The sequence below is a fragment of the Pleurodeles waltl genome, chromosome 1_1, assembly GCF_031143425.1.
Source record: "Pleurodeles waltl isolate 20211129_DDA chromosome 1_1, aPleWal1.hap1.20221129, whole genome shotgun sequence".
Taxonomy (NCBI): domain Eukaryota; kingdom Metazoa; phylum Chordata; class Amphibia; order Caudata; family Salamandridae; genus Pleurodeles; species Pleurodeles waltl.
In genome coordinates this window covers 241853234-241879276 of record NC_090436.1, presented here as the reverse complement: position 1 = coordinate 241879276, position 26043 = coordinate 241853234, and the positions used below count along the sequence as shown (strand labels likewise).

Here is a 26043-nt window from a genome sequence, read left to right as displayed (position 1 = left end):
ATTTTCATCCTTGCCATACTAAATATGACATGGCTACTCCTTCCAGATCAGAATCTACCACTCAAAAGCATACAAGGTCAGTTCTAATGCTAGTCTATGAGAGGAGCAGGCCTCATAGTAGTGGAAAACAAATGTGCGAGTTTTTCACTACCAGCACATGTAAAACACATAAGTGCATGTCCTGCCGTTTACTTACATAGCACCCTGCCCTATTGGTTACCTAGGGCCTACCTTAGGGGTGACATATATGTAGAAAAAGGGGAGTTTAATGTTTGGCAAGTAGTTTTAAATGCCAAGTAGAAGTGGCAGTGAAAACTGCACAAACAGGACTTGCGATGGCAGGCCTGAGACATGGTTAAGGGGCTACTTATGTGGGTGGCATGATCAGTGCTGCAGGCCCACTAGTAGCATTACATTTACAGGCCCTGGGCACATGTAGTGCACTTTACTAGGGACTTAAGGTAAATAAAATATGTCAATTTAGTAGGAAGCAATGTTACCATGTTTAGGGGAGAGAGCATATGTACTTTACCACTGGTCAGCAATAGAAAAGTATGCAGAGTCCTAAAACCAGCAAACACAGGGTCATACAAATTGAGGGAAGCAGGCAAAAAGTTGGGGATGACCACCCTAAGGCTGTCAGGTCTAACACTATATTTTTAATTAGTTGAAGAATGGAGAATGACTATTAGACATTGGCTCTCTCGGCGGCAGAGGTTTGCACTCTGTCCAAGTAGGGACCACAGTCCTAGTCAGGGTAAGTAATAAACACACTAAATTTTACCTGTGCTGACCGCTGGATAGCTTGGCACAGAGAAGTCAGGCTAAACATAAGAGACATTTGTGCACACCTTCAGTAGCACAGTAAAAACACCACAAAATGACACCACACCAGTTTAGGAAAAAAGTCAATATTTATCTAAGTCAAACAAGATCAAAACTACAACAATCCAATATACAAACGTCAAGTTATGAATTTTCAAAGATTAAATCAAACTGCAGTGCTTAGAAGACAATAGCTCCAACAGGGGCTATCTGGTCACGCTGGACCAGGGCAAATCCAAAAGTTCAGTCCAACTGCGATTGGAGCACAGGCTGGGCACAGGAGTCATGCAGACCCACTGACAGTACCTGTGTTGCGTTGAAGCTCGGTGACAATGCATTGATCCAAAGGAGGGGATGCATTGGACTTTTAGGCAAAACATTGTTTCTTGATCAGGCAACGTTGTTGATGCGCCGATGTCCAGAAGCGATGAGTATCAATTCCAATACGTTGGTGCTGCATCAGCCAAGTTGGGGCTGTGTTGTAAGTTGGGGTTGTTGCGTTGTGCAGTCGGTGTCCACAGCTTCAGTGCTGGCAGAGGCAAAGTGGTGTTTCTGCAGCTGGATGCATCAGTTTCAAGTGATGCACAGGTGTCTATGCAGGCAGTGCTTGTGTTGTAGCACCACACTCACCTCCAAGGGCCCAGGACTGGATTTGGTACCACTTGGCAAAGCAAGACTCACAGCAGAGGAGCCTAGGTGCTGGTAGCAAGATGCAGGTGAAGACTTTGATATTCCTGAGACTTCAGAAACAGGAGGCAAGCTCAGTCAGGCTGGATGAGAAACTTTAGATTGGGGGATATAGAGATCCAGTCCGCTTACTCCCAGACAAGAAGCAGCAGGCAGCAGGACAACACAGCAGAGCAAACAGCAAAGTGGCAGTCCCTCCTGACAGCACAGCAGTCACTCTTCCTGGTAGAATGTACTTTTCTTGAACCATTAGTGTTCTGAGTATATGGTGTCAGAGGCCCAGTATGTATACCCAAAATGACCTTTGATGTAGGGATGACTTCAAAGGAATTCTCTGAAAGTGCACAAGGGTCCTTTTTAACCCAGTTCTGGCTCCTGACTACCAGTAAGGGGTAATCCGTCCTTTGTGTGAGGGTAGGCTACAGCCTATTTAGATGTAATTGTGAAGTGCCTCTCTCTCTCCCTGACCAGGACGATTATCAGTATGTAGATGAAGGCAGATGTATCTCTTGTCACACCCAGCCCTTCCTGTTTGTAGCTGTCTGGAGAGAATGCACAAATGTAGCTGTCTTCTAAACCCAGATGTGTATTCAGAGACAGGCTAAGGCATAGAATTGTTTAAGTGAGAAAATGCCAACTTTCTCAAAGTCACATTTACAGACCTGCAAATTGAAAACCACATTCACCAAAATATGTTGTTTTAAATTGCAAGTCCAAAGACACCACAATCCATATTTCTATCTTTTCCTACTTGGGTAATTACACTTAAAAGATGTTTAAGGCAACCCCAGTGCTAGCTAATGGGAGAGATAGTACTTGCAATAGTAAAAAACGAACTTAAATGATTTTCACTGTCTGGGCATGTTAAACTTAAAGTACGTGTACATCTTTTTAAATACACTAAACCCTGGCCTTGAAGCTAACTAGGGCCTACCATAGGGGTGAGACATGTAATAAAAACAACGGTTTGGGCCTGGAAAGTGGGTTCACTTGAGGTTTGAAAGGCTCCGGTAGTGGGTGGCACAATCAGTGGTGCGGGCCACTAATAGCATTTGATTTACAGGCCCTGGGCACACCTAGTGCACTTTACTGGGGATGTATGAGTACATCAAAAATGCCAATCATTGAGAAGCCAATGTTACCATGTTTTAAACACAGAGGACGTGAACTTTGGCATTGGTCAGCAGTGAAAAAAGTGCACAGAGTCCTAAAGTCAACAACGAAGTTCCACACACAATCAAAAGCAAAAAAGTCAGGGGAAACCGTGCCAAACGATACCATGTCTAACGGAGACCTTCTGGATTTGCTGCCCAGCCTACATCAACTACAGCAAAGGTTTTCCTGTAGCTTTACACCCAGCAAAAGATACATACTTGCCAACATTCTATTACCAAAAAGAGATTGCATAGTTCAGGTTTCAAACAATCTACTCAGCATACTGATGACATCACAAAAATGACATCACATGACATTCAAGCTGACAATGACACCACAGGACATTACATTATATGATGCAACCTACATCAGATCACAGGTAATGAGTGGGAACTTTGACACAGAGGACTTCACCACCAGGGACTCTAGGTTAAAATTATTGCAATACCTTACTTAACAGTGTAGGAATCTGACACCAGATGAGGACTAGAGGCTCTATTTTGTCTTACCAAATGTACCCATCACTTTCTAATAAACCATATGTTTATGATCTCAAGCTTTACCCTTAACTTATTCCATTGCTATTTGTACTATGTGTCTAGGTTCATCCACCGTGTCTAGTTGAAAACTTCATTTTACTCAGATGCAATATGGCCTCCAGCTTCACCTTTCCTCACTCTCACTTAAGGGCAGCACACGTAAGCAACAACACTGTTTTCTTGTGCCTTTGTAAAGAGGAGGGATACAATAAATGCTATGTTACAAGGGAGATAAGAGAGAAAGTAAGAGAGGTAAACATGATGATTTGTAGGGAGAAACTGAAGAAAGGAGCAAGAGAGGAGATGGTAGGAAGTGAGGAAGCTTCATTTATATGGGAAGAAGGAAGTGAGAAAAAGAGGGATGTGATATTAATAAATGTACAATATTAAGGAATAAGCATAAAAGTCAGTTGAAAAAGGAGGAAGTGTGAATAAGATAAGCCTAGCGGGGCAACTAAGGACAGAAGAACCAAACTTTAAAGAAAGAGGTAAAGATACTCATAAGGAAAACAAGTGCAAACTGGAACTTGGAGTCAAGAGTATTTTCTGCACCTGTTATGTTAGATGACCCAGCTTCAAATGCTTTGGATTTTTGCACTGGGGCAAGTAATGCAGACAAAACAATAAAGCAGGATGTGTTGCTATTGGTGGTGCAGTAGGTTCAGTAATAATGGAACCAAAGGATGTTAGGGGCCCAATGCACACCAAACATGGCTGTCTACAACTACCCACCCAGAAACAGGCAAATGCATTGTCCTTGATGGCATCAGGGCCTTGGCACCCTTTCAACACGACTGCACTGTGGACAAATACTTTACAAATGATGTGACGTTTACAGAGAAAATGTCACCTGCAATTTTATTACTTGCTATTCCCTCAGTAAAATAAAAAAACATGTAAAATTGTTTTCCCAGGGCATTTTGCAGAATCCTCTGGGTACTTGAAAAATATACCTAATGGTCCTTGTGCTGCCGCAGGAGTGCGCAGCCATCAGAGGTTTGGGGGCGCATTGTTGGGTGGGAGGCTGAAGGAAATTCAGCAGCCTCCAAAAGAATGTTCCCGAAGGGTGGCCCTAAGACTCCCAGGAATTTAAATCTGTGATCTTGGGAGAGGTGTTTGATGATTTCAAATGCTCCTGGAGTCTGTACCCCTGTTTGTTGGTCTGAAAGCTACAGTATCAGCATAGGAGAGGTAGGAATAAGACTCTGAGACATATGATACTCAACACAATGCTTGACAGTGATGATGGTCAACAATGCACGGTTCTATATTATAGCGAATAGTATTAAAAGGTGATACTATATTGATTAATTTCAATAGTGATTTATGTCAAGTTTTCTGATTTTTCTAATGTGGTGACACCCACACAAAGCAGGTAGCCCTGCATTTTTCATAATGACACCCTCTTATATTGCATCGAGTATAGGTAAGGTGGAGATTATGATTGTTGTTTCAGTGGGTGTGAACTGTCCAAATGATGTCACCAAACGTATTTCAATGTACCTAAATCTATCTATTTCTAATAAATGTGTAGCATTTAGTAGTGTGTGCGTATTAAAGTAATTCTGTTTTTTATGAGAAGACTCACTGACTGAACAATGATTTATTGAGTGCTGTTTGTTGGTTACCAGCTAGCTGGACTCCTAACACACCATCTCCCCTAACTAGGCTGTGTATTGCTTTTCTTTGCTGCCCTGAGAGAGTCAGGTGCTACGATTGGGTACTTGGTTTCTAGCAAAGGGGGAGTTGCAGACTTGTTACCTGTGAAGCATTCACAACCTTCACAACTAATAAACCACTTTCTTACACATCATACCCCATTAAAGGTAATGGACATTTTCAATATAAAAGAGAATGCATAAATAAATAATACCGAGCTAATGTGCATCCACACCACAACTCAGCACACCATAGTATTTACACCCACCAGTGCAATTTACATAATTCTGCCTCGGATGGCAATAACCACTAAGGGACACCATTAACCTATTTGTATGTTTTGTCTGAAAAGTTAGTTTGCATACAGAATCACGTCTGGTATTGCCCTCATATAGCTGTATGAATTTAAATAATAAAGCTAACTATCTACACTAATGGGTGAGTTGAAGTAATTACTACTGTATTTGTTTACATATTAAAGTTGCCGTTGATGGGTATTGGAGTTGTTGGTCTGCGTGGGGCCCATGCAATCCTTCCTTTAAGAGAAAAAGGACAAGACAATGCAATAATCCCTCACCGCTGAATGGAGGCAAGCCCTGCAAAGGGGAGAGTGAACAAGAAGAAGACTGTCACTTTTCAATATTCTTAGATGGGTAAGAACGATCTCGAACATGCACCTAATTATTGTGTAACAATGAAGGGCGAGATTATATTCTACTATGATAAATGGTAGAATTACTTTTCACTTTGATGAATGTTAAAGCATGCTTGTTGGGTGCAAACTATTGGAAGTTTTGAGAATGAGCTGAGTTGTGTTTTGGAGAAGAAACTATGAATGTGCAACCATTTGTGAATGAGTGAAGACACTTAGTACTTTCATTTTGTTTATGACCAAAGATAGTGATGATTTTCTAAGCAGACAGTGATGATCCATATATCCTTGGTTGCTTCTTTGCGTGGAGCATAGATCAGCACGCATTCTATTGAAATGGCAGGTGGACCAATTCACAACTCTCTTGGTTTCAGTAGGAAGTAAAGAGATTTAATAGAACCCATAAATCAAGGTCCAGATTTATTAAGGGCTTGCAATTCCCTTGCTTCACCCAAGGCAACACAAGGTCAATCCAAGCCCTTACGTAAGATTTACTGTGCCTCGCAGAGTCACATTGCATGGCTATGTGTGGCATAATAAATCTGAAGTAAAACAAGGCAGTGCACTCCCTGGGAAGGCGTGGTGGTCACATGCATCCACCAATGTTTTTTAGTACATACCCACATAATAGGCCTGGGAATACATCAAAATTGTATGCATTTCTAGGGGAGGCATAGCAAGGAGAAATACGTTTATTTCTCCTCATTTTGTCCCCTTTCTATGTGTGCTGCAGAATGCAGCACACATAAAAGAAGAAAGAGCCTCAGAGGATTGTTTTTGTGCAGGAGAGTGTCCCTTCCTTCTCAAAAACAATCCTGGATCTAACACAGGCCCTCTTGCACCATAGTGTAGTCGGTATCAACTTGAAAGCTTGGCTGATGAGCCCATAACTAGGACAAACCCGGCAGTTCAGGCTGGACCCTTCCCATGAGGAGCAGCGTAAAGGCTGAGTTGTATTTCACTGGGTTCAAACTGAGGTGGCACAGTGAGAAAAATAATTATGGATTGAGATGCTACCCAGAGCGATTGCCCATGGTTATACAAATTGCAGGCATTCCTCTTGTTACCTTTTGTGTGTTTCACTCATGAAATAATGCAAATGAATCAAAGAATGCCTGCAGAGGCTTCCCTCCATAATGTGTTGAAAAGCCCCAATCTTTGATAATCTTCTAAAGCATGTGGCCAAATAGTGAATCGTACAGCACACTTTTCAATGCATTTCCCACATGAACCACAGGTTTTGCAGAAAGCTTTGTGAAATTTCTGAATACTTTTATGATATTTTGAACAAGCCTCTTTTTCCCATGTATATTGGAGGGACCTAGCAAAAAAAAAACTCATAAAAATTTGTCAAAACGGAACATTTTTCAGTCCAGTGTCTCTAATATTTAGATGAAACCCATAGATGGGTATTCACAAATGTAACTTTACACAAGATTATATCTACATTTTCAAAGTTAAACTTTTATTATGTTTTATACCTTTGACTATTCACTGTTTTCGAAAGTAAAGTTACTCAGTATTGTACGCATAAATGTTCTGATCATCTCAAATATTGTTCCCCATTTTGCAGCCACTTCTCCATGTTCCTACAGTATTTACTACTAAAATGTATACCTACTTGTGTGAACATCTCCGCAGTTGGGGGGAGATGGAGGTCACATTTTAGTAGTATTTTGTAGTAATTCTAAACATACAACAAAATGCAGTTTGTGATTAGTCCCTACATTTGATATTGCATGCTGTCATTTCTTCAAGACGTATACACAATTGTTATTCACTTTCATTGTAATTCCCTTTTTTATTTCTATCCTGTCCCTTCCAAGTAGATTTGTAATGATAAATGAGGATTTGCTTGAAGGGCGTGGAAGTAGTAAGTTCAAATGAATTCAGAATCTTAGGCCCTAGTTATAAACTATGCAGAATAGGGTAGGGCATTAATCTCTCCTAGTAAATACCAATACTTTTTGTTAAAAGTATTAGTGTGGCAAATGCTACCTGTCCAAATGGTCAGCTTGGAAACTAGGCATAATGCTCAGAATCCATATTTAACTCTTGAAAATATGCATGTATTCCTTTTTTTCAAGCATTTTGGCCAAACAAATTTCATAAAGTTTGGCCTTCCAGAATCTATTAAGAGGAAACTGTGTGTGTTATTAACATTCATTAGGTAGGTCAATTGCCATCCCATTCGGGATCGCTCAATGGGTTTCATATATTAGGAATTGAGATTTCCTAATTCTGAATCACAAAGAATCACAATTAAGAAATCGCAATCCCTAAATTCTATACATATGGCCCCAAATTTCCTTACAGAGCTGTGTGCATTTTTCAAATATCTTTCTGAGACTAACATACCAGCATTTCTTTTAATAATCAACCAGTTGTGTCACCAAATACCGGCAAGTACTCACATATACTACTGCCACACGTGGACAAAACCTGACTTCCATGCTGATGTATCATATGAATGTTTATGTATCATAAGCACATGCGTGGGTACCCATCACACACTAGCTAGTCATAGCCATCAAACACCATAGATGTTTATTTGATGTGAAAAAGCTATGGGCAGCTATGAGCAGCCACCTTATTGTTGGGGGGGGGACACACAGAAATAGCCTAGATCCTGACCATGTGTACACTACTGCCCACCATGTGCAAGGAATGGGCATCATGGTTTCTGGAATTCATACAGCAGCCAATTGCCTTCATATTCCAGAAATGGCCATCACAATGAGTGTGGCCAGTCCTGGAATATACAGGCAATAGTCAATGAAAACTACCTTATGCGCAGGCCACCTTGCCATAATGACTAGATTTAAATTGAGAGAAAAATTTAGTGCAAGAGTGTGCATAAGAATGGATGATTGCACATAAGCAAGAATGATTGATTAAGAGTGACTGAATGAGAATGAGTCACAGTCACCAAAATACTGGCACAGGCATTCTAGAGGTAATACTTGGCAGAGGGGACAACCATGACAAATAATGTCGTACTGGAGATAATTCTTGGTGGCAATTTTTGGTGTAATGGGCACCAGCTGTGAAATACTGGTAATGGCACACTCAAGGTAATTCTTGGCTTATGGGGCAGCTGTGGAATAATATTGGCATTGGCATACATGAGGAAATTCTTCGCATGGGGCACCCATGGCAAAATGCTGCCACTGGTGCATTTGAGGTGATTCTTGCTTTGTTCTCTAATAGAGCTAAACACACTGATGGATTGGTAGGATTTTCAAATTGTCTGCCTGTGTAGTAGTAACAAGAGTACCCCCTCCTTATCAATGACATCAGGTGGCTGTCAGTTGGTAGTGACTTATTTGACTAATGTTTTTAGCTGCAGCCTTTATTCTGGCCCTGTGTCAAGAACGCCTGGACACATGGTTGATTTAAAATCAAACAGGACTCAAAAGGGAAACTTCGCAGCCAGCTGAATAGAGTAGTGCATTATAGGTACACCAATACACCATATCTGATGTGAAATTGTGCATTTGGATAGCTCTGTGTGTTACCTATAGCATGCTGCATTGAGGTGTGAACCCTGAATATATTTATCCTCAAGTGTTTTCAATTGGCTTGTGTGTTACAGGGGAGCCTTGTGTATTAGTGATGACGAAGAAAGAAAGGAAACAGATGAATTAGATCGTGAACCTACCAATGGATGTGCCAAACCAGTATCACCTGAAAATTCATTCCTTAGAGTGAGTTGCTGCAAACAAACAGATACAAAATGAAGAAAAATGTAGAAGCCATTTCCAGGCTCACTTGTCTCGACTTTGAAAATGTGTTGCATATTTTACCAAAACACCCCTATATGTTCTAAAATGTGTGTAGGAAGTGTCCAGGATGAAAGACATTAACATTAAATGTATTTTGTAGTTATGTTTGATTGCTTCTAGTTCCTAGTATTTGTTGCTCTAAAAATATATTACTGAATAATAACTGTGGTGCTACAAGTAGCTTAGAATTTATGAGTGTTCAATAATTTTGCTAGCAATTTTTCTTCAATATGTGGCTCCCCATAGATTGATTTTGGTATCTTCTGTACACATTAGAGCAGTCTCGGTTCTGTCTCGGCTCTGTCCTCTTTGAGGAGTGATCCATAAAGCCCTTCTACTTGTTTGTAGTATGCACTCTTAACCAGGAAGTTAAATATGATCCTAATGCACGCATCTTCCTAAACTAAGTATACACATTATGACCACCCACCTGTGGGTTTTTTTTTAAAGCCAACAAGAACACTCTCTTTCAGATAAATGTTTATTAATAGTGACCCATATTATCTGTCAAATATACTTCAATAAATGGGTTGAATAGCCTCATCTATTTAAATTCCCCTAATCGTCTGTGGACTTGAAGTGAGCCACAAAGAATCCATCCTAAGCAATAAATGCTTAGAGATGTGCTGTCAGACACTAGTAGCTAAATATATTTAGTTTACAATAAACCAAACATTCTCTCCTTAGCGTGGATATTAAATGCTAAACACCCTCCCCTGATGGCAGAGACCGGACCACAAAGATGTTGATGGTCATTAAATGGCCCTCAGCATCCTTTAAGATGTACAATTGCCTAGACACCAATTCTGATTCATTCTCTCTCAGGTCCAAGATGTATCAACCAAGTAGACACTTTTGCTATTCACTGTAACCTTCCTTCTGTCCTTGAGGGATCACTCCATGAACCTACTCTCAACAGCCTTGTTCTCCATTATGAAATTAATTAATCCAAATGCTCCCAAACTAGAAAGAGAGGTAAGGAAGGTTTCAACAGTAGAGGGATGGGGTTGACTAAGAAAAAGAGAGAACATTCACTATGATTCTGTTTCCCTGTGAAAACTGCAGATATCATTTCTCCTGACAGCTGAAGTCGTATCTTTAGTCCACCCAGATCACTACTGTGTAGGATGCTCTTTTTGTGCTTTCTAAAGTTGAACACCATTCGCTCTACTGATTGCTATTGGTGATGGTCGCTGAAGGTATCATTACCACTACAACTGGTGTCATAAATAGAACTCGTACACAAGACCTGTTACTGCATCCAAGCCATACAGAGAACTACACTGGTTTACACTGAGAGGCATTCATTTATAAACCGAACCATCTAAGAACACCAAACTAAAATCCAGATGGCAAAAATAGAACATTATTCTTTACTATCTTTGAAAAGACGGTTACCCAGTCAAGATAGCTTAAATAACAAAGGGACTATAACTGTCTAACTGTTGTTTTCCACCAAGCTACAAAATGTCTCCCAAGCCATCAATTCTGTTGGACTCAGCATGTACTTGGAAAATAAGAAGGTCATGCTCAAATGCACTGAGCTTCTCTCATAGGAGTGAGAAGTTTATTTTATTTTTCCACATTAAAAGTGTGTGATGAATACAACCATGAACCCAAACAATGGCATCCTGGAATCCAGCTATGCACAACCATTTCTAAAATTGTTCTATCAATGTTCTATCAACACTATCTACAAATCTACAAATCTATAGTCAAACAAAATCAAAAGCAGTCAATAAGGCTCACGAAAGGGCTATCATAACCCACTGTGCCACAGTAATTAAGAAGGGTTTCATACCATGAATTCAAGCATCACTTTAACAAATGACAGCTCCTATTCAGAAAAACTAGTTGAAGACCTACCAACAGAACCCATATTCCTTTTAAATTGTTCCTTATTGTTTTTCATTTTTTTGTGCATATTCATAACATGTTACGTAGCAGATCATATTGCAAATTCACAAGCACCCATCAGAATAGCTTAATGACACCATGGCCACAGTACTCAATGAGTATATCAAACAGTAAAGTCAACATTATTCAAAGTAACCCCTCTGCCCTCACACAGAGCATTAGTATCCAAATGTTAACACATCTATTTAATAGCAGTCAAGAAAAAGAAAATGTCCATGTTCAAAATGCAGAATGTTACCCACTTTAGTTATACAACTTTTTTATTCAAGAGGGTGAAAGCATTCCACCTGTGAGGCCATTCAGCAGACACTTAATATATCTTACCACCTAAGTCACAGGGGTCAAGCAGTAATACCAATTATGAACTGTTGTATTTTTATCTCCTCCCTCTATGGCGGGAGAGTATCTGACTTTGCTTTAATGCCAGTAGGAAACCCTCCCACCTGCTCAATGACTCACCTCTCACACCCACTCTTTGATGAGGAGCTCAATTCTGGCAATGTTCACTTGCCAACAGAGACCTTTTACCTAAACTCCACCTTATTTGCAGTGGTCCACCATGATCAAAGCATTCTATGGTGCCTTGCAGAAGCCTGTTAGGTCACCGATGAAAACATTTGATATGAACAGCTACTTGCTTTCCTTTGACAGGGAGCACAAATTAGGCATCTAAATGTCTAATTAAAACTATCCACATATCCCAGTGTTATGATCACTTGTATTGAGTACGGTCTCTCACAGGTTACCATATGGTCTTGGAAAAATATCAAGCCAAGCCTCTGGCGAAAGCTGACTCCAAACTATGGCCCATTCTCTAGGTTACTATATAGAGGGCCTGATTGCAACTTTCGCGGTCCCACCATGGGACCACCAATGCCGCAGAGAGGATCCCCATGCATATTATAATGTTCCCACCGGGCTGACCGGCGGGAACATTGCAATACACATTCCTGCCGAGTTGACCGGTGGGAACACGTCTAGGATATTGCCTCGTTTAAGGGAGCCAAGGTCAATATCCTAGCACTCCAGCACCCTCAGAATGCGCACTGTCTGTGCCCTGAAAAGGCTGGTGGAAAGTAGGGTTGTAATCAGCCAGGTGGTGCTGAGTTCAGTGCTGCCATGGCTGGTTACAATCCCGACTGCCATCATCCTGCTGAGATCCGTGATCCTGCCCACAGTGTGGAAGTCCAACCATCAATGCAAGTATGACAGACCTTGGACTGCCACACTCACAATGAGGCCCCTTAGTTCTTGGGACAATTTTGCTTTACAACCAATGTAACTGTTCTTGGTTTCCCAAATCAGCTCATACATAGAAGAACCATGGTGGCTAAAGCACAGTTTGCTAAGGAAATATCTGAGGATGTTCAACCCCATTTATAACAGAAGATGTCAATGACTAAAGATTGACCTAAAAAACTTACTTTGGCCAACAGTGATGAGTGAGTTCAAGCCCCGAGTATTTCAACAGGTATTTGGAGACTGAAAAAAAATCTTAAACTGCTAAGTGTTTTTCCCCTGAGCTAAACCCAGAGGAAGGAAAACTCCAAACTCCCCATTCCTTTAAGAAAATTGTCTAATTCAGAAAATGTACCAAAATACCAAAGGAACTGGGCAGGAATGGTAGCAGATCTGGGTATCTCAATGTTGATATATTGCTCTTGACATGGTCCATGACACTCTTCCCTGGGGATTCCCTGGATCTAGCAAAAAAGATGAATAATGAACTATTTGTGATCCTCTATTTACAACTACATACAACTGTCGCGTAGGCTCTCATTATTGTAATGAGACTACTGGATTTCGAGTGGCAGAATCGCCTGTTGTGTGGGAGACTGAGGGGGTCATTCCTACATTGGCGGGCGGCGGTCGCCGCCCGCCAAGCGGGAACCGCCGAATGACCGCACTGCAGTCAAAAGACCGCGGCGACCATTCTGGCTTTCCCGCTGGGCCGGCGGGCGACTGCCAGAAGGCCGCCCGCCGGCCCAGCGGGAAACCCCCTTCTACGAGGATGCCGGCTCCGAATGGAGCCGGCGGAGTCGAAGGGGTGCGACGGGTGCAGACACTGAAAATCTTAGTGGGGCCCTGTTAGTGGGCCCACGACACCCGTTACCGCATCCTGTTCCTGGCGGTGAAAACCGCCAGGAACAGGATGGCGGTAAGAGGGTCGGAATCCCCGCCATGGAGGATTCCCTGGGCCAGGGGTAAACCGGCGGGAACCCGCCGGTTGCCCTTTTCTGACCACGGCTTTACCGCCGTGGTCAGAATGGCCAAGGAAGCACCGCCAGCCTGTTGGCGGTGCTTCCGTCATTTTAGCCCTGGCGGTCGCCGACCGCCAGGGTTAGAATGACCCCCTGAGTCTAACCCACTACAGGTGACACCTGTCACTCCAATACGGGTTCTGCTCTGGCTAACTAGCAGTGCCTCATCTCTACCCAAGGGCAGGTATGATTGGGCAGCCGAGCGCATGACATAACTGGTTTCTCAGGGAAGCCGTGGTCACTCAGGTCTCATCCGTTTCTCTCAGTTACATTAGTCTCACATACACAATGACAAACAGAGGCAGTATATGTGTCAATAATGCTTTAATAAAGTGACTGCATCTTAGATAGCAAAGCATGGACTGCAATAACCAGGATGATACAACATGACAAGATTAAAATTGTGACAAGGAGAGTAAAACATACAAATAATGCTACCATATCATCACCAGAGTCAACAGACTAATTCCTACCCAGGCTACGATAGAGCACAGCGTGTTAAGCTCTAATTCTGCAATTCATGTTCCCCTGGGAAGACATCATCCCCAATACCTGAGCAAAGGTCTGAAGTCTGCAAAACAGCTGTAGCGAAGCATTCGGCAATCAGCATACAGTTGTGGTTCTCTAGCTGGAATCTCCCTCTAACGTGCAAGGGAAAGGGAAGTGTTTATATAATAAAACAGTTGGTGTTCAAAGAAAATGTTCCTAGGTAAGGATGTGTATTTTCTATGCATTTCAGAGACTAAACTTATACCACGTTCACCGGAAACCTATCCTGCTGTAGCCTTGAAGAAGCACAGAGTGAGCACGAATGTCTTGTTTGAGAACAGAGTGCTGGCCTAAGCTAAAACAGTCAGATAGAGAGAAAATAAAACAAGTGGCTACTGTAACAATAATAAAGCAAAACCGAATAAAATACATCTATGTTAAAGTGCACAGCGGCAGGCCTACTATGTTAAAATAATGTGCATGGAGCTATAACTAAAATGGCTATACAACACTACAACATAGACAACCTGTCATTTGTCCACAAACAAATGTACTACATACAGCCCTCCAAATGTTTCCTTCTCTGAATGGACAATGCCAAAAGCTAGCAATAATCTGATTGGACCAGTGCAACTCCAAGGATGAGTGGAAAATATCACCTGTTATGTTGAACTACGAAGCTAGTTATTTCATACTATTAGGGACAAATGAAACCATCTTCAATGCAAGTATTTTTGTCTGGCTCTGATTCCTATTACAATTACAGTCACAATTTCACAAACCAAGGAACACTGTTAATTTACCAGGTCATGAAAAAAGTCAAATTGCTGTTCAGCATGAAAGTTATTCATTCCAGCCTCTATCTTAATAAATCTGATGGGCTTATTTGTCACTTAAATTAGCTGGAAAGTCAATGCTAAAAAACGGAGACCCAAAAAGAAAATCATTGGAAGGTATTATTTTGCGGCATGTTCACAATTCAGCAAGCTCCCCAAAGCCTCTAAAGGCTTCATTCATTCCCTTCAAAATTATATCTTAGTCACAACCCAAAGACACTTTGGACTATGGAAAAGAAAAGTGGGTAGAGCAGGGTAAGCCCTAGGACTTTGTTCCCTCCACATTCAGTCCAAATGTGCACCTCCAGTCAAAATGAAGGCATTGGTACATGAAAACATATTGTTACGTAAAGCATGCCAAAATAGGTTTTATGATACAGAATTGAACGTAAGAAAGCTGAGAACACATTGGCAATCTTTGCAACATCCTTTAACATAATATTTTTGTATGTGGCCTTGTGTAGTTTTGGACATACTCCATGTCTGTGCTGGAGTACATTGCTACTGTAATAGGAAATTTGTAGCTGCAGTAGATTTAGGAGTGCAGTTTTTGAGTAGCAATGAGCTTAGTCCTTGGTTGGTGAGTGTCTGTCCCTCCCTAAACCTCGCCTTATCCTTCCCTTTACCCCTCCTTTCTTCTCCCTAAATTACACCCATTTTGTAGTATTTTAGCAGTACTATTGTAGTACTACTAAATTACTACAAAATGCAGTTTGTGAATATGGTCCTCTGTCTGTGACATCTAAAATGTAGTTTGCAGAATAATTTTATATTGTACTGAGTCCTTCACAAAAAATATTCAGCACGTTTGCATCTTTATTACTGATATATCTTCCAAGCCTTTATCCATACATCACTTGTGCTCAGTTTATTCTTCGCCCTCAAGCATCATTAATTTTATTAGAACTTTGGGTTGTTGGGAGCTCCAAAGGAGAGAATGTGGTTGCTCAAGGTCAATAATAGCTAATATAGAACTACAGCTCCAACGTTTCAATTCTTGTCTTTCACTTCAGGTAGTGGAATGTTCTGATACAATTATAGCCTTTCTGTCTCAGGCCATACTAAAGGCATTTCACCTGGTTATTTGCCCTTGCCTGAAGTGCAGGCCTATAACTCAGGAAGAGGGCTTTAACAGGTTATCTGCAAAAACAACAGATGATGGACAGAATGCAGAGCAAATCAAACATTCACCCCCAGTCACAGATCTGATTGATTGATTTGCATATGGCTGGGTCCAAACTGGAATGGCATGGTGAGCAAAACAACTGATGGATGAAACCCAGATCTGTGACTGGGGGTGAATATTTGATTTGTTCTGCATTCCGTCCATCAACTGTTCCTTTTGCATTTGTCGCCCCAAGTGGGAAGGGTATGCCCAGATGTGGGTCCCAAGCTCACTATGCCACCAGGTTCAATCAAGCCTGGCTGAAGAGGGGTAATATCCTGAAACCTGTCTCAGGATGCTTGTTTCTGGTCCAGGGAGGACTTCGTCTGGCAGTTCGGGCTTGACTGTTCCCATGGGGAACAGGGTCAAGACTGATCTTCATATGACTGGGTCCAAACTGGATTAGCATGGTGAGGAAAAAAAATGATGGATTAAATCCAGATCTGTGACTGGGGGTGAATGTTTGATTTGTTCCACATTCCGTCCTGTTCAACTGTTCTTTTTGCATTTAACAAGTTATCAGCATTAGCAGTGAGCTATAATGCAGTATTTGAATATTGGAATTTTAGAAGCTCCACTGAAGAAAGTGAAGCAGCTTAAACGATAACGGACCTTGTGCTCAAATATTCCAGCTCTTGCCTTTCTGACTCTCCCTGTTTAATTTAGAACATTCTATCCTCAGTGGGTAGAATGCTTTCATAGGTTAATATCCATTTTCGTTGTAGGTGTTCCCCTGCTTCTCATGCCTATACCTTTAAAAACTGCTTTAGACCTCGGCAGTGAGCTACAATTCCTAAATGTTTGGCCACCATAATCTGTTTTCCAACTTTTCAATTTTCTACGTTATAATGTTGGCCTCTGTTAATTTTTTGGTTTTACTTGTGTTCCAGTGAGGCATTTGTGCCACTGGTTGCAATCTCTCCTTTATTTCTTCCAGTCTACAATTTACCCGACCCATAAAGAGACTCAGGTGGTCATTTCGAGTTTGGCAGTCTTTACCAAAGACTTCCGTGCAAGCGGCCGCCGAAAGACCACCAGTGATGGCGGTGTGAAGACTGCCACATTACGAATCACCCACACAACACCACCAACAATACACTGAAAAATGACACCGTTAGCCGAAATGACGGCGTGAAGGAGGCGGCAACAGCACCATGCCGAGAACATCCCGCCTGGCAAATAACGATTCACAAATCAGCACTGCGGTCCCAACATGATGCAATCCATTGGCAGTCCGAACCATCGTGGGAAAAAATGCATCACCACCAGAACACTGCACCACATTGGACAATACCATTATCCAACACCTGTGACACATACACACACAACTGTCCACAGTACTACAAAACACCCCCACACATAACCAGAACCCTTTGCAACCAGAAACTTTAACAGAGCGAAGCAAAAGCAGCACTACACCTAGATATCACAGGCACCATCACGCTGAACACGCATCACACAACACACCACTGCACACAAGCACCACAGAACTCACGCACATACCACTACCCAAACTCACACCAACAGACAGCACACCCAGCATCCCTGCACAACATACACCCCCAACCACTACCCAACCAGCATGGCACCACAAACAAATCCACGATTCTCAGACTAGGAGCTGAGGGTAATGGTTGACAAAATCATCAGAGTGTAGCCGTGAATGTTTGGAGCACAGGTCCAGCAGACATCCATAGCCTGGAAGAACGACTTATGGCAGAGGATAGTCATCAGGGTAAATGCAGTGGGGAACCACCCACGCACAAGGGAGGACAATAGGAAGAGGTAGAACGACCTACGGGGGAAGATACGGGCCATGGCTTCCAGGCTCCAAATCGCCGTCACGAGGATTGGTGGTGAGCCCTCACTGTCTCCCCTAGAATTTTCATTGTGGGAGGATAAAGTCCTGGCCATTCTACATCCAGAAGGGCTGACTGGAAATCCTAGGAGACTGGACACTGGTAAGTCAACTGCACTCCCCGACCAACATGTCACTGTGCACAGCATGTACCGTGGCTACCCTCCTACCCCCTCCCACCACCCTAACGTGCACAAGCCCACCATGGACCCAATATCCACCCTTGCATGCCACAGCCCCTACTGACACCATTTCCTCACAGGCCCACCTAGTGCATGAATATCCCCACACTGCAGCAAGTACCACAACTACCACATTGCAACACTCCCTACCCTTGCATGACTGCTACATCCACTTCACATCTCTGCAAATGCACGTGAAACCATGTCACTCCTCATCACTAATAAGTATAAGGAATGCACATCTGTACATGGCAATGACAGTAGCAAGACATACATTAACTGCTCTCCAAAATAGGGCCATTGCAACATTCCAATGATGGTAACAAAAGCAGTGGACTAGTAACTGTCAATGCCATCACTGCCCTGCAAATCCAGTCAATGATGGCATACAACAAGGGGTGTCACTGCTACAATACCATCATCTGACACAATACCTCTCATTCCACAGGTCTCCCAAGTACCCCCACACAGCAGAGGAGGCCAGTGACAGAAAGCCCTGCCTGGAAGCAGGTCCAATAGGGGAGGGCTCCCCAGGAAGTCTGGATATGGACGACGAACCTGGCCCACCAGTGATGAGTGGTCAGTCCACCACCACCAGCCTCACCCTGCCCACAACTGAAACCACCTCCCCAGTGGCAGCCAGTGCACAGCAGAGCCCACCTTCCCATACCAGTGTCCCAAGGTCACATCAAACATCAGTGTTTCCCACAGGACAGGGGCAGGAGTCAACGGTGCAAATCAAAGACAATGACTGTCCTGGTGTCAGTGGGAGGGGGCACACTGCACCAGAGGCACAGGCACAGGGGGCAAGGGCCAGTGGGAGGGCAATCGTGGCCAAGGGATGAGGCAAATACAGGACACGACTGTCCAAGAGGCTGTCTCTAGAGTCCGGGGAGCCTACCAGCAAACCAAGGACATAATGGGCCAGATACTCACCACCTTGCAGTACACCCAAAGGTTGCAGGAGGAATGCCACCAGGAGGCCATGCAGCAGTGGCAGGCACTCAGTGCCACTATGGTGTCCATATTAGGGGAGAACAAGGAACTGAACAATATCCTGTGGACATCCTCCACCGAACAGCAGGCCCCATCCAGTAGTCAGGCAAAACCACTGCCATCAACATCAGCACCTGCTACTGGAATGGAGGGCTAGCAGGAGGACCCACAGGCAACCAGCACCCCTACTCCTCCAGCTGAGGGACCTGAGGCCAATACCAGGTCCCCCCACCAGGAAGTGATCCCTCATCTGAACTGGGTGTGCCACTGTTGCACCCTTAATAAACACAAAATAAAACAAGTCATTGTGCAAGTCTCTTCATTGTATGTAGTGGCAATCCTGTTTCCAAGCAGCAAATATATACACATGTTGGCACCACAATAATGTTGAAAAGACAGATGTACCTAACACTCCAGCAGGTGTGTAAGTACATCCAAATTGTAATGATATCCAGTGTCTACGATGGCAACAGACAAAACAGTAATCAGCTTGCAGACAGAGATGTGACCTTAAGAGGGAAAATAAAATGGAATCAGGCACAATGTTGTAAGGCATGTGAACTACAATCAGACATCCACAGCATTTGAACACATACACAGGATGACTGGCCCAGCAGCTATGATACCACATAGGTGTCAGGGCCTGCAAAGGCACTCACACACATGCGGACTTGAAAGATGTAACATAGGTAACATCCTCTATTGTTCAACTCCTTGAGTAGTCATGAACAGGTACTTGCCACACAGCAGCTGACAATGCAGCATAACATGCCTACGCAGCAGGACAAGACTGATAAGCCCCCCTTACATTTACCCAAACAGGCAGACTGAGGACTCTAAACCTTTGGTAGAACTATAAGGCTGTACCACAATGGTACCAGCATTCCACACATGTCCTTAGCAGCAGTGCATTTCCACAACCCCTCATGGTAAGTCAGCTGCCTTTCAGGGTCGGAAACCAAGATGGAATGCTGTAGTCCCCACACACACCTTGATGCATGCAAATACTGGCTACAGACTGGCTTCAATAATACATCTTACATGTGCAGATGACATGCAAATCACACATACCTGTACATCATTCAAAGTAGTGACAGATCAGGTCAGTCCTGTTATCATGTGCCTCATTCTCGTCTGCCTCTCCCTCAGCATCAGAGTCACCGGCCACAAGCACTTCTCCAGCATCAATTTCTCCCTCCTACAACAGTGGGATGGGCCTTCTGTGGTCCAGATTATGGAGCATGCCGCATACAACAATGATCTTGCATACTTCCCCTGGTCAGTAGTGTAGGGCACCACCGGACACATGGAGGCAACGAAATCTAGCTTTCAAAAGACCGAAAGTCCACTCAATCACTTGCCTCGTCTGGCCATGAGCCTCATTGTACCTGTTCTCCCCTCCTGTAGTTGGATGTCTCACAGGTGTCAGGAGCCAGGGCAGGTTGGGGTATCCAGAGTCACCTGTGTGGAAAAGGAAATATGACTATAGGTAACAGTGCTAGGCAGAGTGCTGACTGTGTTTAGAGGGGTACAAACGTCTGACATGGAGAGCAGTACACATACCTATGAGCCAGGCCCTTTCTCCCTGTAGCTGTGACATCATTGCATGGACACTGCTGTTCCTCAGGATGTAGGAATCATGTACTGATCCTGCAAATTTTGCATTTACATGTGTTATGTACTCGTCTGCAAGACACACCACTTGTACATTGAGCGAATATGTAGTCTTCCGGTTTCTGTAGACCTGTTCATTGGTCCTCGGAGATACCTGTACTCGTCTGCAAGACACACCACTTGTACATTGAGCGAATATGTAGTCTTCCGGTTTCTGTAGACCTGTTCATTTGTCCTCAGAGATACCAAGGCGATGTGAATCCCATCAATTACATGTGGGACATTTGATATGTTGTAGAAGGCTGCTTTTACAGTGGGCAATTCAGGACATTGTGAGAACCTAAGGTACCTATGCAAAAGCTTGAGTAGGGCATCCAGCACACCCTGCAACACCTTCCTGAACTGGGGCTGTGACAACACTGCAGCCAGTCCCACTGTAACCTGAAAAGAGCCACTCACCAGAATATGCAGGACTGACAACACCTGGACTGTTGGAGGAATGGCATGGGGATTTCTCAAACCCAGCAGGAGGTCTGGCTTCAACTGGGCGACCGGTTCCTTGATGCACAAACGGTTCAGTCGATAGGTCAGGATGATGTGATGCTCTTCCATGGTATCATGATCTATGAGTGGCCGGTAAACTGGTGCATTCATCGTCACTCGATTGTGGCGATATCCGGGCGGGGCACAAACAACAATCTGGGACCCTCTCACAATGTAGTGCACCAAGTATGACATATGACAGTCACAAAGTTTTGTTCATGCAAGTTGATTGTCATGCTGTGGGAAGACACATTACTCCACACTCCATTTCTAACCAGGCGATGGCACATAATCCCTGTGACAGTGGAAGTATCCAGGACATGTAAACATACACCTTCCATGTGTTCAACTTTACGGATCATATATACTGACACCTGTAGTGACACTCACTACTTATGTCATAATCCACAATGTGTGACCTAATGTATCAGTTTATGATGACATGCAGGTAATTACGCAGTGTGAACCCAGGACAGTCATGTTACAGACTAATATGGCATCCGCCTGTCTGGCATGCATTGGACAGCTGTAAGTGTCCTCGTTCCGCCAGCAGAAGTCATCATGGCGGAAGGCGGTCTGAACCGCTGTGCAACTCCTCATTGGTTAACATTGACATCTGTGGGAGACCGGGGCCAATGACGATCACTGCCGGCGGTGACGGTCATGACTACTCCAGTTGAAATCACCATTTTGTATGTGCCAGCTCACTTGACTCCTGGCATTCGGGCAAGAAAGACCTCCACTTTGTGTGCTGCTGTGTCCTGTATCTTGGAGCAACGATGGCACGCACTGCAGGGGATAGGGCCCCATCCTTCACTACAAAGAAACTGGTGAAACTGGTGGAAGGGGTCCTCCCCCTGTATGGGCGGTTGTACGGTGCTCCAGGGCAACAGGTCAGTACAACGTCCTTTGTCCCATGTGTCGGGTGGTGTTTGACGATGTATGTGTGTGCACATTGACATGTCATGACTGATCAAGTGTTTTTCATGCGCATGATATGTGTGGTATGTTGGCACTGTGCATGGTCCATGTTTGTTGTGTGTCTCCAAAGGTTTCAGCTGTATTGGTATTAATGACATCATGTCCCCCATTTTCTGAATGTTTCCCATGCAGGTCAGCGCCCACCAGAAAAAAGGGTTATGGAGAGCCATCGCCAAGGAAATGCGGACCCTGGGGGTCCATAGCCGGCGGACCACCCACTGTAGGAGGCAGAGAAAGGCCCTGAGATGCTGGGCCCGGAAGACTGCAGAGGCCCAGCTGGGGATGGCCTCCCAATGTGGGATGAGTGCCCATCGGATCCTGACCCCCCTAATGGCCCGCATACTGGTGGTGGCCTACCCAGAGATGGATGAGCACTTGAGGGCAGCACAGCAGCCACAAGGGGGTAAGTGTTGACTGTTAGGTAACTTCTGCATGGTTGTGTATTGTGGCCCTCACTGGACTTGGGATTTACGTGGTCAGATGAGATTTAGGGAATGTACAGTCCTGGTTGTCATACCAATCATGTAGGAGTGTGACACGTTAGCTATATTGAGCCATGCAGGAAAATAATTGGTGGTACTATTGTTAACGCTGATTTATTAATGAAGTTATTAATGAATATTCATGTATTTTGAGTGCTGAATTTGCATAGAAAATGTAATAACTTAGAGGAAAGTAACGCATGCATTTGAAGGTGCGACTACCTGAGTGGCCACCAATATTCACAAAGTGTACTTGTTAATGGCTTATAAATATGAAATGTTGAGCTTATGTTTGATTAATGTAGTAATATGTCATATTAAGGGTTATGCATTATGTATTAGCTTTATTAATTGTAGGCCTTAACTTAGAGAGGTCTTGGCCTAGTTGTACGGCCTCATGTCAAGCTGCATTTCTTAGGCGTTTAATAAAATGTCTGCATAGAGAAGTAAATTATGATTTTTCACTGTACTGTCCGTGTGCTCATAGCTGAAGTTAGTTCTCATGAGAAACTGCTTGCTAGAGATGCTGGATGCTGTACTGGCTAATGCAACAATATATAATGTAATGTGTGCAAGACTGACTTTCCCAGGAGAATACAATGGAGTCTCTGACTGGAGTATAACCTGCAACAATATTGTTACCTTACGAGCCGAATGACGGGAGCGGAACAAGAGGAGCCAATCATTGACATGTGACCCATCTACTAATAGAAATGTAGATTTTAAGTTTTAGTTTCATTGGACAAAGTGTGAACATGCGATTTGTAAACCAATTAGGATGTGGGAAGTAGTTTTATGAAATGTAACTTAGCCAGACTGCAGTGGGAGAAGACAGGCCATTTTTGATTATTTTCCATCTTGAGAAGAGACATGCTTAACTTTACTGCTTAGAGACTTTAACTTTTCTGAACTTTGATGCTGTATCCTGATGCTTTGCTGACCAGGCTGATGTCCTGATGAGGAAGACTGTCACAGTTTGCTGATCCTTACTGAGGAGAGGTATAATGACTATGATATTGACTGCCATGTCTATTCGCTTTTGTTTCTAGGTACCAACCGCTATATTTTAATAGAGCCATAGTTAGATGTTTTTCCAAATTTGTGTGACTAAATTGTTTTGCATGAAGTATAAACATTCTAATTCTGATCTGGTGTTAGTTAGGGTTCTCACTGATGAAGATCGCTAAATGTAATAACAACTGATGTATTTTCTTTGCTCAATCTAAATTTATGTGATATTGTTTGCACAGTTATTCTTGATATTAATTTGTACTATAACACTGGAATGTGTAGTAGCTCAAGCTTTTATTAGATTGCGATTCTTTCGCTGCTTTGGACGGCCAGTACTGCTTTGGAATGTTTATCATTTGATCTTGAGACTAACCTACGTTACATTAGTATTGTTAATATAGGGAAATAAATATTCTAACTTTTACATAAAGGTGTGGTTATCAATGACTGTATGGTCATGGTGTGTGACAATTACTCACTCCTATTGATTACCAATGTTATTGATTATTATTGATTATTGGTCTACATGCATGGGATATATGGTGGGAAAACCTTGAAATGAGTCAAAAGATTCATCGACATACTTGCGTCTCCCTTGTAAGTTTACTTAATAAGGTCTAACGCGCTAACACTGTGACACACGTTCACCTGAACGTATGGGTCACTAAAGTACGCTATCATGTCACTGGCTGCATCCTCCACTCTGCGTGTACTGTAGTAGTACAAGGTGATCATATTGGCACTGTATTTGGGTAATGACAGGCATATTTCGTGAACATTGCAATTGCTTCACTTGCCACATCAATAGACCTCTGCACCACATGTACTCCACACATTCCTGTCAGTTAGTTTGTGTGCTCACTTCCTCTGAGCTCAGATTTGTCTCATCCCATAATGGATGACATGTGGTTTGGTATGTTCCTGGGCTGGATTGTTGGATCTGTCATTTAGCCAGTTGATAGGCATGTAGTGGTCTTCATTCAGGTGAATAAGCTGCAGGGTTGAGGTGATCCCTGATGAGTTTGGGTATCACTTGCATGACTCAATTGTAATTGATTGCAAAATGGTCTCTTGTTTACCCGGCAGGGGTTGAATTATGTATTGTTTGTATGTGAAGTGAATGTGTGTGTTATCACCATTTCCTCCCTTTATGTTTCTCCCACTCTCCTTCTCTCTCTCCACCTCTGTCTATGTGTGCATTAGCATCATCTGGCGAAGGCGGAAGGGCACTGGCGAGTGGCGAAGCAGCAGCCCACATGACTCAGGAGGCTGGCACCAGCGAAGCCGAGGGGACCAGTGGGATGGAGGGCGAGGGGAGCACCACGGGGAGCAGCCACCACATCTGATACAGATTCCTCCTCTGATGGCGGCTCCCTGGCAGAGGGCGGATCCATCTTGGACCACCCCAGCACCATCCTTGTCTGTCACCTCCCTTACCAGCAGCGCCCTCCCTGTGGCATCCCACCCAGTTGCCCTTGCCCCAACACCCAGGAGGGTGGGCATCTCCTTTGCCGCAGGCACCTCTGCCCCAGCCCCAGTCAGTCCTGCTGCCCTCAATGAGGAGGCTATTGACCTCCTGAGGTCCATCTCTGTGAGGCTGACAGCTATTGTGAATGCCATCCAGGGACTGACATCCCAGATGCAGCAGTCCAATGTGTTCCTGGAAGACATTCACGGTGCCTTGTCTGACCCACAGAGATTGTTTCAGGCTCTGGCCTCATCACTGATGGCAGTCAGTGTCCCTTCATCTTCCTTCCCCCCTCCAGCTACCTGTTCCCAATCCACAACCCCTCTCCCTTCACCTGTACGAAGCACACTTACAGACCAGCATACACCACTACAACAGACACAGGCATCAGACACGTTCCCACAGGCATGCACACACACAACACACATCTGCATACACAACTGACGCTTCCCACTCCACCTCCTCCCTTACAGTCACATCTCCACTAACACCTGCCAGCACTGCATCATCACACACTGGTCCTGCTAGCATTCCTGTCATTACCTCAATCACCTCAACAGCAGGCTCACAGACAAACACCCCACACACCACATCCGTGCTCACAATGACTACCGTCTCTGCCACCTGCAGCACATCCACCTCACTTGCACACATCACCGCAACATTCACTCACATATCTCCCATTCCCTCTCCCTGCATTTCTAACCCCTCCCAATGAATGAACACGCACCCACTCACCCACCCAACATTCACCCACCACACACATGCACACATTACACACCAGCATCCATGTACCGCACACCAACACGTCAGACGAGCACTCCCTCTACCTCTACTCCCAACCCTCAATCATATGACCACCCCTGTACCTAAGAAAGTTTTCCTGACCTCTTCCCTACTTCTCTCCCACCCCGTGTTCCCCATAAGCATTTTGTCCC

General features: G+C 43.7%; 1 protein-coding gene across 1 annotated transcript in view; it reads left to right on the top strand.

The window, feature by feature from the left end:
- LOC138283501 (complement component C6-like) overlaps nucleotides 1-26043 on the top strand; it is a 662914-nt gene that overhangs the window by 482088 nt on the left and 154783 nt on the right. The window contains exons 12-13 of the mRNA XM_069221442.1: nucleotides 5347-5518; nucleotides 9113-9224. Coding sequence (XP_069077543.1) covers nucleotides 5347-5518; nucleotides 9113-9224 — 284 coding nt within the window. The remainder of the gene's footprint in view (nucleotides 1-5346; nucleotides 5519-9112; nucleotides 9225-26043) is intronic.